Source organism: Phaethon lepturus, unplaced genomic scaffold, assembly GCF_000687285.1.
Source record: "Phaethon lepturus isolate BGI_N335 unplaced genomic scaffold, ASM68728v1 scaffold56247, whole genome shotgun sequence".
In the NCBI taxonomy this organism is placed as follows: domain Eukaryota; kingdom Metazoa; phylum Chordata; class Aves; order Phaethontiformes; family Phaethontidae; genus Phaethon; species Phaethon lepturus.
Genome location: NW_010553713.1, coordinates 5965 through 18231, shown reverse-complemented (window position 1 = coordinate 18231; position 12267 = coordinate 5965). Strand labels below are relative to the sequence as shown.

The 12267-nt window shown below is 42.9% G+C and overlaps 1 protein-coding gene across 1 annotated transcript in view; it reads left to right on the top strand.

Annotated features, from left to right (window-relative positions):
• Nucleotides 1-234: 234 nt before the first annotated feature.
• ALG9 (ALG9, alpha-1,2-mannosyltransferase) overlaps nucleotides 235-12267 on the top strand; it is a gene marked incomplete at both ends in the record, with an annotated part of 14768 nt that continues 2735 nt past the window's right edge. Inside the window, 9 exons of the mRNA XM_010291601.1 lie at nucleotides 235-373; nucleotides 566-700; nucleotides 1513-1583; nucleotides 2202-2290; nucleotides 3318-3453; nucleotides 3823-3910; nucleotides 4053-4158; nucleotides 9323-9445; nucleotides 11270-11424. Coding sequence (XP_010289903.1) covers nucleotides 235-373; nucleotides 566-700; nucleotides 1513-1583; nucleotides 2202-2290; nucleotides 3318-3453; nucleotides 3823-3910; nucleotides 4053-4158; nucleotides 9323-9445; nucleotides 11270-11424 — 1042 coding nt within the window. The remainder of the gene's footprint in view (nucleotides 374-565; nucleotides 701-1512; nucleotides 1584-2201; nucleotides 2291-3317; nucleotides 3454-3822; nucleotides 3911-4052; nucleotides 4159-9322; nucleotides 9446-11269; nucleotides 11425-12267) is intronic.

The following is a 12267-nucleotide window of genomic DNA, read 5'->3' as shown; positions in this document are numbered from 1 at the left end:
GTTAAGCACTCGAGGCCGTTGCTTAGGTATGGTAAGGGGGGATAATGGTGCTTCCTTGGGAGAGGACTGGCATCCCCTAAAGAAAGCAGTGAGTGGCAGACTCACCTGTACTTACACAGTGCTTAAACGACAGAGTCGCAAATATGCTTGTTGGTTCTTTACCTAGTGTCACGTTGCTAGTCTCAATCCTGTTACTGAGTTTTGGTGCTTATTTGTATTTTTTCTTTGGACTAGGTCATCTGGGAGCAAAGCAGGGCAAGTTTGGGCCCCTGAGGGATCAACAGCTTTCAAGTGTCTCATCTCAGCCAGGTTCTGTGCAGCTCTCTTAAGCAACATCTCTGATTGTGATGAGACGTTTAACTATTGGGAACCGGTAAGTGGCTTTCTCTCCTTGGAGATAGTTGGGAATTTGTAGTTGGTCTGTGCAAATGCAGAATTATCTAGAACCTTGTGCTAGAAACATCTCTGTGTTTCAAAGAGAAATTTTCTTCCTCAGGAATTCAGAAATGGGAAATGCAAAACTGTCTACTCTGTGTGATGCGTGTTTATTTAATCTCCATTGCAGACACACTACCTCGTTTATGGGAAGGGGTTTCAGACATGGGAATACTCTCCAGCATATGCCATCCGCTCCTATGCTTACCTGTGGCTTCATGCCTTACCAGCCTTGTTCCATGCTAGAGTTCTACAAACTAATAAGGTAAATCAGATGTGTGAAAGCTTCTTTTGTGATGACTAAACATGTCTTTGGTCTGTCTTAAACAGCTGCTTTGTCTGTTGTCAGAGGTAAGAGAATCAGTGTTTACAAAACACTAATTTGTTTACAAACACAAACCTCCCTGTAAGGCTTTACAAGGGTTTGTGAGCTGACTTAAGGGGATCCAAGGAAAAGTGACAGGGAATTTGCGGGAAATGCTGTCAGGCTCTGGTTTGATTGAGAAACTTTCCCAGACAGGCTGGTAGCTCCATGGCCCTTTGAATGTGTGCAAGCCTTGGGGACAGTTACTTGGCAGCCACAGGCTCTCATTTAGCCCTGTGAGTTTCACCCTGATGCTTTAGAAGACTGTATTGTTTTCTATGCCAGCTATCAATGACACTTTTGATTTTTTTGTTCAATAAACCATAAAAAATTAATTAGTATTTTGCAAGGGATATTGCAAACTGAACTCACAGAAATGTAAAAGAAAAAGCACTGAATGTGCATTCTGCTTGGGTATCTATTGCCATATGTTGCATGTTTCTGCACAACAGAAAACAAAAGAGGGGTAGTTCCGATAAGTTGTGGACTGTGTTCACTTTCTGTGTTGTAAAGGACTTCAGTGTTAGAGGACTAGGCCTTGAGCTGACAGGCTCTTCAGCATCCTTTGGTGTGGGATCTGAGTCTACCAGAATAGGCTTATTTACCACTGTCAAATTTGCTCCATCCTGTTCAGAACTTTTTTCTTGGGACTGCCTTGTTAGTAATAGGTGCATAAGCTTCATTGCAAATCTTGTTGTGTCTCTGTCTCCTAGGTTCTTATCTTCTATTTCCTCCGATGCTTCCTGGCCTTCCTGAGCTGCATTTGTGAACTCTACTTCTACAAGTGAGTATTAGAAGCAGTCTACTTCTAATGAATTCTAGTGAATGTTTTGGAGCAATGTGAGTAACATATTCAGTTATTGCCACACGAAATACACTTTGAAGCTTGTGTGTAGATGTCTGGTAATTTGGCCTGCTTCAGAGTGAACTTTGAAAATATGTGTCCTTGTGATAACTTAATGAAATATTGGTCAAAATTCCACTGTTAGGACAAAATTGTATTCTTAGATCTGTCACCCACATGTCCACTCCAGCATTTTGTTGACTACACTGATTTTTCTCACTGATACTGGCAAGCAGGGTGGGAGTATTGTAAACTGAGCTCTGCTGTGTTTGCAATGGAATACATTGATTGTTGCTGTCTGTAATGTATCTGCCAGTGGTTACATCCAGTAAAAGCAGCAGCCTGAACATAAAATTACCTCATCTAAGCTAGATTTTTATTTTTACCTCCTGCCTCTTCATTTGTGGCTTTCGAACTATTACCTTGCATAACTTTTCTGTTGGCAATAGTTTGGTGTTAAGAATGTGCACTGTGGCTTTTTGCATGATGGGATTTTCTGAGGGGTGAAAATCTTACATAGATATTTTTATGGTTTCTAATTCTCTCTTGCTTCCTTAGGGCTGTGTGCAAGAAGTTTGGGCTACATGTGAGCCGGCTGATGTTGGCCTTCTTAGTACTCAGCACTGGGATGTTTTGCTCATCTGCAGGTAAGTTTGCTTAGCAGTGACACTAACAATTACTTTGTCTGTAGAAACCAAAGATGGGTCTAGAAAAGAAAATTCACAGCACTAAAATATCTCTCTAGCAACCGTTTGTTGTATTCTGTTGCAGGTATTTCTCATGGCAGGTGTGATGACAGAGTAAGTGTTGATTCAAATGATGTTCCCTGCATCACTCTCTTGTATCTTGCCGCTTCCAGGGCATGTTTGTTTCTATTGCTGCCTCCAGTCTCTCTGCAATGGGCCATGCCCTTTAAACAGGGTCTTGGCCTATCTTCCTTGAACGTATTTTAATCCAAGGAAGGAGGGTCGTATTTTGGCATTGTCATTTGCTTTTGTGTTCTTTCCCCTCTGGCTGGTTGCACCCATTTGGCTAGCCAACCACTGTAAGACTTACAAAACATCTGCTGTAGGTATTGAGTAAAGTGCAAAGAGAGACTTTGAGCAAAGGTTTTCTGCATTGTGTGCATGCAGAAACTTAAAGGGAAATACCACAATTTATGAATGCTGAGATTTCCTATTTTACCTTTTTTCTTTGTTTATGATGAGTGGAGAAAGGACTTTCCCTTCCCTTTTTTTCAGTGTCATAGGTCTCTTCATTCTTCACTTAGATCCCACCAGACTCTGCTCAGTTTTCTCAGGGACTGTGCCCAGTCAGCTCACATTTTCTGCTGTCACTTAAGCAGGTTCGTTTCATTTTGTCAACCTAGCAGAATATGGAGGGTGCAGCAAGTGTTACAAGTGGTAACTGTAGATGCTGTCAACTGGTTACCACTGCTGAGTGCCATTGAGGAAAGAAGCTTTCAGACTTAAAGGAAGTATTTCTGGTTTTGGCAGAACAAGAAGAAGAATCCTTTTTTTTTTTTTTTTTTTGTCTTTCACTGAAATGAGAGTGTTCAGTATAGCATTCCAGCTCCAATGGGATCAATGAGAGATGATTAGCCTTATCTTGGCCTCATGCAGTTCTCATGCTGTGGGAAAGCTGTACTAACCCCTTTCTTTTCTTGTGTTGCAGCTTTCCTCCCAAGCAGTTTCTGCATGTACACCACAGTGATTGCCATGACTGGCTGGTATATGGACAAGACCTCTGTAGCAGTGCTGGGGGTGGCTGCTGGAGCCCTTCTGGGCTGGCCCTTCAGTGCAGCTCTTGGGTAAGGAGAGGAGGGCTCAGGAGTTTTGCACTTGGTCAGATGTTTCTTGCTTGGTTGGGGAGAATGTAGGGGCCAGAGAGCTGGAGGAAGAAGCTAGTAGGGACTGAGCTGCCAGCCTAGTCCAGGGTCATTGCTACAGGCTCCCTTAGCCTGATTTCTTTGCGTTTGAAGAACTTGGGCTGGGAAGATTTCCTGACCCTCATATACTGAGAGTAAGACCTGAGTTGGATGACTGGAATATGGAGTAGGAAGAGAGCCCAGTGAAGTGATGGTTCTCTTCCAGCTACTGTCCTGCTTGCTTTGAAGGGGCAGGAAAACCTGCAGTAAGGAGAGACACAGTCTCTGTTTGATGCCTGGTCTCTCTTTCAGGCTTCCTATTGCCTTTGACTTGTTGATACTGAAACAGAGGTGGAAGAGCTTCCTAAACTGGTGTGTGGTGTCATTGATCCTCTTTTTGGTAAGTTCCTGTAACAATGGAAAGAGGGCATGGATTAGGCTTACAACAGAAGGGGTGGGTTCCATTAAGAAAATCACATGGGTCTTTTGGGCAGTCCATCCAAAAGCTTTTGGCACTTTAAATAATAGATGCTTTCTTCCAGGTGCCCTTGGTAGTTGTGGACAGCTACTACTATGGGAAGCTGGTAGTTGCACCTCTCAACATTGTTTTATACAATGTCTTCACCTCTCACGGACCTGATCTCTATGGTGAGTTTGATAAGAGGACAAGAAGGGAGTCGGCGGCTTTCTTGCTACTGTGACCCAGCAGGTCTTGACGGTCAATCCGTTTTCTGACGTACGCTAAAGCAAAAGCAGCCTGCAAGCTCCAAAGGCCTGCAGTTACAGATTTTTGCCACAGGATGTCTCTCTCGAGCTGGGAATCCGCAGGCCATTGACTTCTTTCTCCACGCTGCGCGTTAAGCTGCTTTTTTTCCCTTTGAAGTTCTGTAAACTGTCATGAGATGCCTCAGCGTGGCAGCAGCAAACTATTAGTAGTAAACGTGTCTGGATGCTGCGAGTGCAGTGGGCCCAAGTGATACATGTGTGTGTTTGTCAGCTTTAACTGAGTTCTTGGTTGTTGTTCTTGGTTGTTGTTCCTTACAGTTAGGGTGCAGAACCTTGAGAAAGGGTAACAGTGCAGAAATCATAGTTGTTTCAGTTCACATCGGGTCTCTGCAGACTTCCTGAATCCATGCTGTGCCTTGGGAACCTCCTTGCTTATTGGCAGCATACGGCCTGGGCTTTGCTGGCAAGCAGAATCTAAGGTTACCATAAAAGCATCTAATCTGCAGGCAAATCATCTGCCTATGAGGGGTTCCCTGGTACTGTCCATTTAGGATACTATGTAACCCAAATCTCAGGTCTGAACCTTGATGGCAATGCTATGTTGTTTGTTTGGAAGCTACCACTGCACTAAGTTTTTCATATCATATACTTCTAGAGCTGAAGAGTAGAAAAGTATTATATTTTTAGCAGGGCTTTAGAGGGCCTGGAGGAAACTTCAGGGAGCTTAGGGTGCAGTGTCCCTGCATCATCTCTGTCATCTTTAAGCCCTGTCGAGATACTGTAGGAGGGATTTAGCAGTGGTTAGCAACAAGACGTTCTCTGGCAGTGCCCTGCAGGCCATATTTGTTCATTCATTTGAAGGGCTGTTTTGGGTGGTGCTGAGTGGTTTGTTACTTGTGCTGTGGCACAGCAGGGCAACAGCTGCTTTGCCATGGTTCTTCATCTCTGAAGGAAGGCTCTGAAGTCTGTTGCTGTGAATTTTCTTTAAGGAAACTCCAGGCTCTGTCTCTGATAGGTTTTGGCATGGGCTTGTGCCTGACCTTTTTCACACTGGTGCATGAGTTGCTTCTAGAAGCCTCCAGGGACCATTCTATTCTGAAGTGTGTTACTCATAATGACATTCAAATATCCACAGGCTAGTAAAAGAGCCTGCTTGAAATTGCTCTTTAATGCAGTGTGGCCAGGGCAATGCTATGTGTTTAGAGGCTTCAAAACACTTGGGAAAAGTAACAGTATCAGGTGAGATGAAAGGCTGGTCAGTCCCTTTTGTCTTTGGAGCAGGGATTTCCCAACTTTCACATGGTGTGACCAAGAACTGCTGGAGGCTGCAGAGTCATCAACCTATAACATCTTCAGTGTAAGCACCACAGTATTTTTCCTTTTGCCTGCAGACTGGAGTTCTGGAGACAAGGTTCAATTTTTCTTTTTTTCTTTTCTTTAGCAATACAGCCCTGGATAATTACAGTTTGTGCAATGAATATCCCTGGGGTGATTAGGTTTCTACAGCCAAGGGAAAGTAGCTTCTAAGCATATATCCCTAAGCCTGATTCTGAGGCTTTGGGATGTTTTTGTGTATGTATGTTCTAAGAATGCACAATTTGTGACAAGAGTTTTGTCCCACTTCCTGTGATTGGGAGCCTTGGCTGTGACTTGCAGTGCATTGGCACTTTGGGAAGCTTTGTTCAGCTTGGGCAGAATGTGCTGCAGCTGTTTATATGACACCTTGCTCTGTTGAGTCCTGGTTCTTAAATAGAGTGAAAATAAATGAAATGCAGAAAGACGACTGTTTATTATACTAGCACTGAATCAGACTTGCTTAGAATGAGGGCTGTGACTCAGATTAAATTATTGCGGCTTAGTTACTGTTTAACAGCTGAGCTACAGTTCCTGTCTTCATGCAGGCATTTTGCATGTGACAAACATAGGGTGGGGCACCTTATTTTAAGCCTGTTTTACAACTCCTGTGCTTCGTCCTGAGCCACCCTCACCATTGTTGTGGTCAAGCTGCAGCATGGTAGCTTGTTAAATTCTATTAACCTCCATGCGAGATTGATTTCTACAGGTGCTCCCGGAGCCTGTCACAGAGCATGAAGTTCAAACTAGTTTCTGGCTCGGTGTCTGACAGTGCTTCCGACTGTTTATCTCCATGAAACCACAGTGCCATGAACTTATGAGGCTGCAGTGTTCTTCCTACTGCTTTCATCAGTCTCTCTCCTACAGACCACATCTGCTCAGCTTTAGCATGTGGGATACTTGCAGGAAGTTACATCTTCTGTCATGGTCTGAAGTTGATGCTGTGGAAGCATCAGTACTGTGCATGGAGAGTTCCTTAGTGTCCCTTCCTGCTTGAAAGGTGTTATTCTGGGCCAGGACTTCTTGTATGCAATGGGGTTGTTCTTTTTTTGTATTGCAGTTCTTTCTCAAACCACCTTGAGTCACTGTGGGTAACAAGAATAAAAGCATTTTGCCCTGGGAGGCATTGAGACTGAATGCCTCTGAATCGGTGAGTCATCACAGTAACCAGGCCTATTGCTTTTTGCCTGGGTGTCTGTGAATTATTTAACTTGCCCGTGTAATGCACTGTTCTCCTCTCATATCTTTTCCCTTTTTTTTTTTTTGTCCTCACTCAGAGAAGAAAATCTGTCATTGGAAAAGGAGGGGAGGTTCCAGTGCTTAGTTCTTAAGGGCAACTTAGTCACACTTTGAGAAAATCTGAGACAGTAGCCTTTTTGTTAAAGCTATGCTTCAGACCAGCTGACCTCTTTATTAGCAGAGTCCCTCAGAACACCTATGGACTTTTAAAGCTGTATCTGCATTGTAGAGGAGGTGTGCTTCATGAAGTGTCCTTCATTCCCGAGTCCTAGGCTACCAAATCAGACACCAGACTAGAGAGTGCCATAGTTAATTTTCTTTACTTCCCACAGCAGCCAGGGCAGGTAGAAGGGTGACAGTATGGTCCCTGCTACTACCCTTTAAAGATTTATGACTTGGCTGTGCTGTGCAGCTTAATTAGCCAGAAAACACTGGAGGGTAACAGTTTATATCAGTTTAAGAGGCTTTCTATCTCATCCTGGCATCTTCTATGATAAAGTGGCTGTTGTTTATAGCAGCGGGAATGGGGAAGCAGGCTACGGAACCCAGTTCCAGTCCATTTAATGTAAGGAGAGGACTTGGTGCTCCACAGAAGCAGTTACTAGAGTGGCCTAACCAGTGTTAACCCTGCTGCAAGTATTTAGAAGCCTGTACTATTGCCTCAGAAGAGAATCTGGGGGCAGCAGGGCTGGGGAGAAACCAAAGCCCCTTTTACACACGCTTTTTCTAGATATCCACTGGAAGATTTACAGTGTGATATTCCAGACTGCCTCAGGTTTTCCCTCACAGACATATCCCAGTCAGCAGCCCTGACTTCTAGGAAGGGTAGTATGCTTCAGTCCTAAAATGATCTGCTTTCTGCATGTGTTTAAGATCTGCCACAGTGATTATTTAGAATTGCTAAATAGAAATATGGAGAGTCACCAACAGAGTCTAGAGAAGGAGGAAGGGATGCTGGCACTATTGCAATGTTGCCATACAGATGACTCCCTCATGTCCATCACTTGACATATCTTTCAATCTACCGTATCCCCTATTCAGCCTTTCTCAGGCTGAGGATTGTGTTCATGTGGAATCTGCAAGAATTGTGAGGTGGGTGGAGGGAGAGAGAAGGTGAACTTCTAGTAATTCACTCTCTTAAGGCCCCCTACTCCCCCAAATCCAAATCTGTAATTGCTATTTGCTTTCAGTGCTAATAGCTAAAGGTTACCTAAATGAACCTCAATTGTTTGGACTTGGCCTTAGTAACTCCAGTTACATGTTTCTGACATTATTAGTGCAGCTTCTAATCATATTTAATTGTAGGAGCTGTAGAGGTTTTGGGTTTCCCTCGCTGCTTTTCAGTTGTCTGATTAATTTCAACATGGACCCTATTTAAGTGGCTGTGATTGCAGGAAATTGCTGTGGCATGTGACACATGTCACAACAGTGCAGTGATTAAAGCCTCCGCATGTCATTTACTGACTGAGCTAATCACACTGAGAGAGTGGCAAATGTGTGGAGAGGAACTGGCATTCTTTATTGTTCAGGGTTTTAAGCATCCTGAATTAGGAGTCCAAATAAATGACAGTTGGACTGGAATTTCTTTCCGTTTACATTCTTGTAAACTTGAAGCTTGCAACCAATATCCAAGTATGTCATGTTCATGTTAGGAGGCAAAGTTGGTTTGTTCCTGTTTGAAGCTATACTGTAAGAACAAATTGAAGTAGGGACATTTTAAATAGTGTTGATGCTAAGGAGGTACCAAAACTAGCATCTGGATGAACTTCAGTGGCACAGTCTTTGTTCAGGTGGAGTGTGAGTGTGAACTCTTATTCTTGTTCCTTTTTAGTACATCTTCATTTCTGCCAATATGGAGTATACATCATCACTTCAGAATTATAATGTCTTACTAACATTGTGTGTTTTTGTGTTATTACTCTGTTACTTCTCTGCAATTAGAAAGAATGAATTTGGAGTCAAATTTCGTAGTTTTACAAGTTTCTGCCTCTGCTTTCTTGCTGTGTAGGCTTTCTTAATGCAAGGGTGAGTTCTGTGTCACAAAACGCTCCTGGGCAAGGCTGACTGTTAGAGTGGCCTGTGATTCATGAGCAGCAGATGTGATGGTGACTATGACCTGGTGAAAAAGGAAGGAGAAACTAATTTCTGAAAAGGAAGACAATGACGTTTCTTGGGCAGACATGATACTCTCGTACCTTTGTATGGCTATTGACTAACTCTCAGGCTACTGTTACAGCAGCTTTGTGGGTGAACTATGAGACTACTTTGAGATGGCTCAGGCTTATTCCATGGGACTGCATCCTCTGTCCAGCTATAAGATCTGTCCACACCCTTTCCATTCTTTGCTTCTAATATGCTTACAATGGGGAGAACTGATGTCTGCTGCTGATTATCTCAGTCTGTGTCAGGCAGAGAATGAACAAAGCTGCTGTTACATCTAGGTCTCATACAGGATTGTATTTAAAAACTCTTGCTTCCTTTTCTCATCCTTTAGGTACAGAACCCTGGTCCTTCTATTTCATCAATGGCTTTCTGAATTTCAACGTAGCATTTATTTTGGCACTGCTTGTGCTGCCACTGACTTGTTTCATGGAGTGTCTGCTTCAGAAATTTCATGGTGAGTGCAAGACAGCTGTGAGAGCCAGCACAGACAGCCCGGATCTCAACCTTGTTACTAAAGGGAGAGGTTGCCTGCCAAAGAGCAGCTTTCCTTTATTGGAAATGAAACTAGGTTCAGGGAAAGTCTTTGGAATAGTGGAAAAGTTCCTGGAGCTCATTGCTCAGGTCAGTATTGACCCCACGATGGAGCTGCTGTGTAGAAAGAACATGCAGTGAGATGCATCTACTTACATGCCGTCTGCAAAAGGGCAGGAACATGTTTTTCTCTTTAAGGGTGATTCCTGTGTTCCCTGCCTCCACCTCAAGAAGAACAATGCATTATTAAGGCTGAACCATCCATATCCCAAGTAAGCTTAACAAGTTGTACGGTACATAACCTTCAGCCAGACATGCAAATGCATTAGAAATAGCCCTGTAAGAACTGTTAAGGGGGAAAGACACGATGTACTCATTTTTGTTTCCATGTTATCTGTGGCTAGAAGCGGTAGCCTTTAGAGTTATATGGGCACCTTTTGCTGGCTTTTCTGTTGTTACATTTTTATACCACTGCCAGAATGTTTTCTGCAGGAGCTTGAGAGAACAGAGTTATTTCCTTTTTGATTGTTGGGGCTGAGTCTACAAATATGCATCCTCTGGTCTCTGCTGCTGCTGATCATGTTGGGATTGAACCTGGACTCTCCTGTACACTGTGAAAGGCACTCTTTCAGGATTCATAGGACGGAGCCCTGGCAGGACAGTCTTGCTACCCCATATTTTAGGAAGAGTCCCCATAGGTGTGGATATACTGAGAGTAGAGAAAGGAGGAACCAGACTATTCCCTACTTCACACTGGGCTTTCTCTTAAATAAAATTATGTCAGTTTAAACACATGACGTTTGGCAAGTGACTCTAGAGAGGGAAGAGGTGTTGAGAAAGTGTGAATTCTTCTCTGCCATTTTCCTAATGAAGATTCATTAAGCATCAGCAGCCTCCAGATTTATCAGTCCAGTTAGTGCTTTGTGCTCTGATTTTTTTACAGAATACAAGAAACAATATCATCATCATCCTTGCTGAAAATATATGTTAATGGGTATTTGCTTATATGTGTTCCTTGGATATGACTGACATACTGTCAGAAACCAGTAAAACAGCAGGAGATCCTGTAAATGCAGGATTTCCTGCTGTTCACTTAGTAGTCTTGTACATAACAGCAGTAGCAGTTCTGCCAAGTGCTTTGTTCTTATTGTCTGTGAAATGCTGTCAGCTTAATTGCTTAACTGCTTTTGGGAGTAGCAAGGGGGCAGAAAAGAGACTGCAAATTGTCAACCCTCCTCAGTGTGACTAAAATTCAGGGTAGTTGTTGTTATTTTTGAATCAGTTATTTCCTCCGTTAAGCAGAAGGTGCTTGAGAGACCTCTCATGCTGTTATGTTTGTAATGAAGCAATGAAGGTTGTGGAAACATCAGTCGCTAAACAGCCATTTGTAAATGGAAGGGTATGTCCAGAGGAGATCCTTTCTGATCTTTGTATGTATAGCATAACGCACAGCAGAAAGTCTAGTATTTCTGACTACTCATTTAGATGTGTCAATTCAGTAACACAGTCCCTTATTTTCTGCTTTTGGTCTTCTAAAGTCTGATCAAAATTCTATACTGACTGTTTGGACATGTTACCTGGATTGTAGCAACACAGCTGCTCAGAACATGGTGTGTTTGCATCTGAAGGCAATGGTTTGGGTCTGAAGAATGGGCTTTTGAATGCGAGATATGATTGTGCAGGAGGGAGAATAGGATAAACCCCTCATTCTTACATTACTACTTTGCTGAGTGTTTGTTTCTTTCAGTTCAGAACCTGGGCCGTCCCTACTGGCTGACACTAGCTCCTATGTACATTTGGATCATGATTTTCTTCAGTCAGCCCCACAAAGAGGAGAGGTTTCTCTTTCCCATCTATCCCCTCATCTGTCTCTGCAGTGCTGTGGCTCTGTCTGCTCTTCAGGTAAGGTTTATGGAACATGTGTTTTTAATGAGCTCATACCTTTAGGAAGCAGCACTGCTAACTGACTTTGTTAACATTGCTTCCCAAAATTTGGGAACACCTGCAGAATATCGTGTCTGTGACATTCTACAGTGACTACACGGTTCAGGACTGTCCTATAACTTTTGATTATTGTCTTTAATCTGTTAGCTGGTACAGTTTTCATTTTTGAACCATGTTTCATGGGTAGGTGTTCTGAATCTGGAAGCAAAATGCACAGCTGTTCTAACACTGAAGTGTGTGTGTTTTTGGTGATTTTACAAGTTAAACCATAGTGTTCCTGTACAGATTGATTTGGCATATGTGGAAAACTATTAGCCCTCTGTAAGATGTGACGTAAAAGCAAAAATATTTGGGATTTCCCTCCTGAGTGTCGTACAGAATGAGCTCATCTAATAATCTTGGACTTTAGTGCAGACTGCTTTACAGCCCAGCAGAAAAAGATCAAATTCTGTGACTTTATAAGGTGATCACATTAGTAGCTTGTCCAGGATTGTGTGAAGTGATAAACGGTTGAGAATATTTCCTTGCCACTAATTATTTTATGATGACTTTGAGTTGTTCTCCCACCCAAGTGGGAATTTCTGGTGAGGAGCAGTTGTGATGTCGTAGTGCCAATACAGCACAACATCCAAGAGATGTCATGAGGATTAGTAATTTCCTGACAGTGTTGTGCCTCCTTTGTCTGCTCTTAAGTAAGATTTAAGGGGCAGGAATGTGTGTGTGTAGGAAATGCATTTTGTTGTATCCTAGTAGCAATCCTTCGCTGATTTGAAAAAGGAAAAGTGATCTTGTTTAGGCATT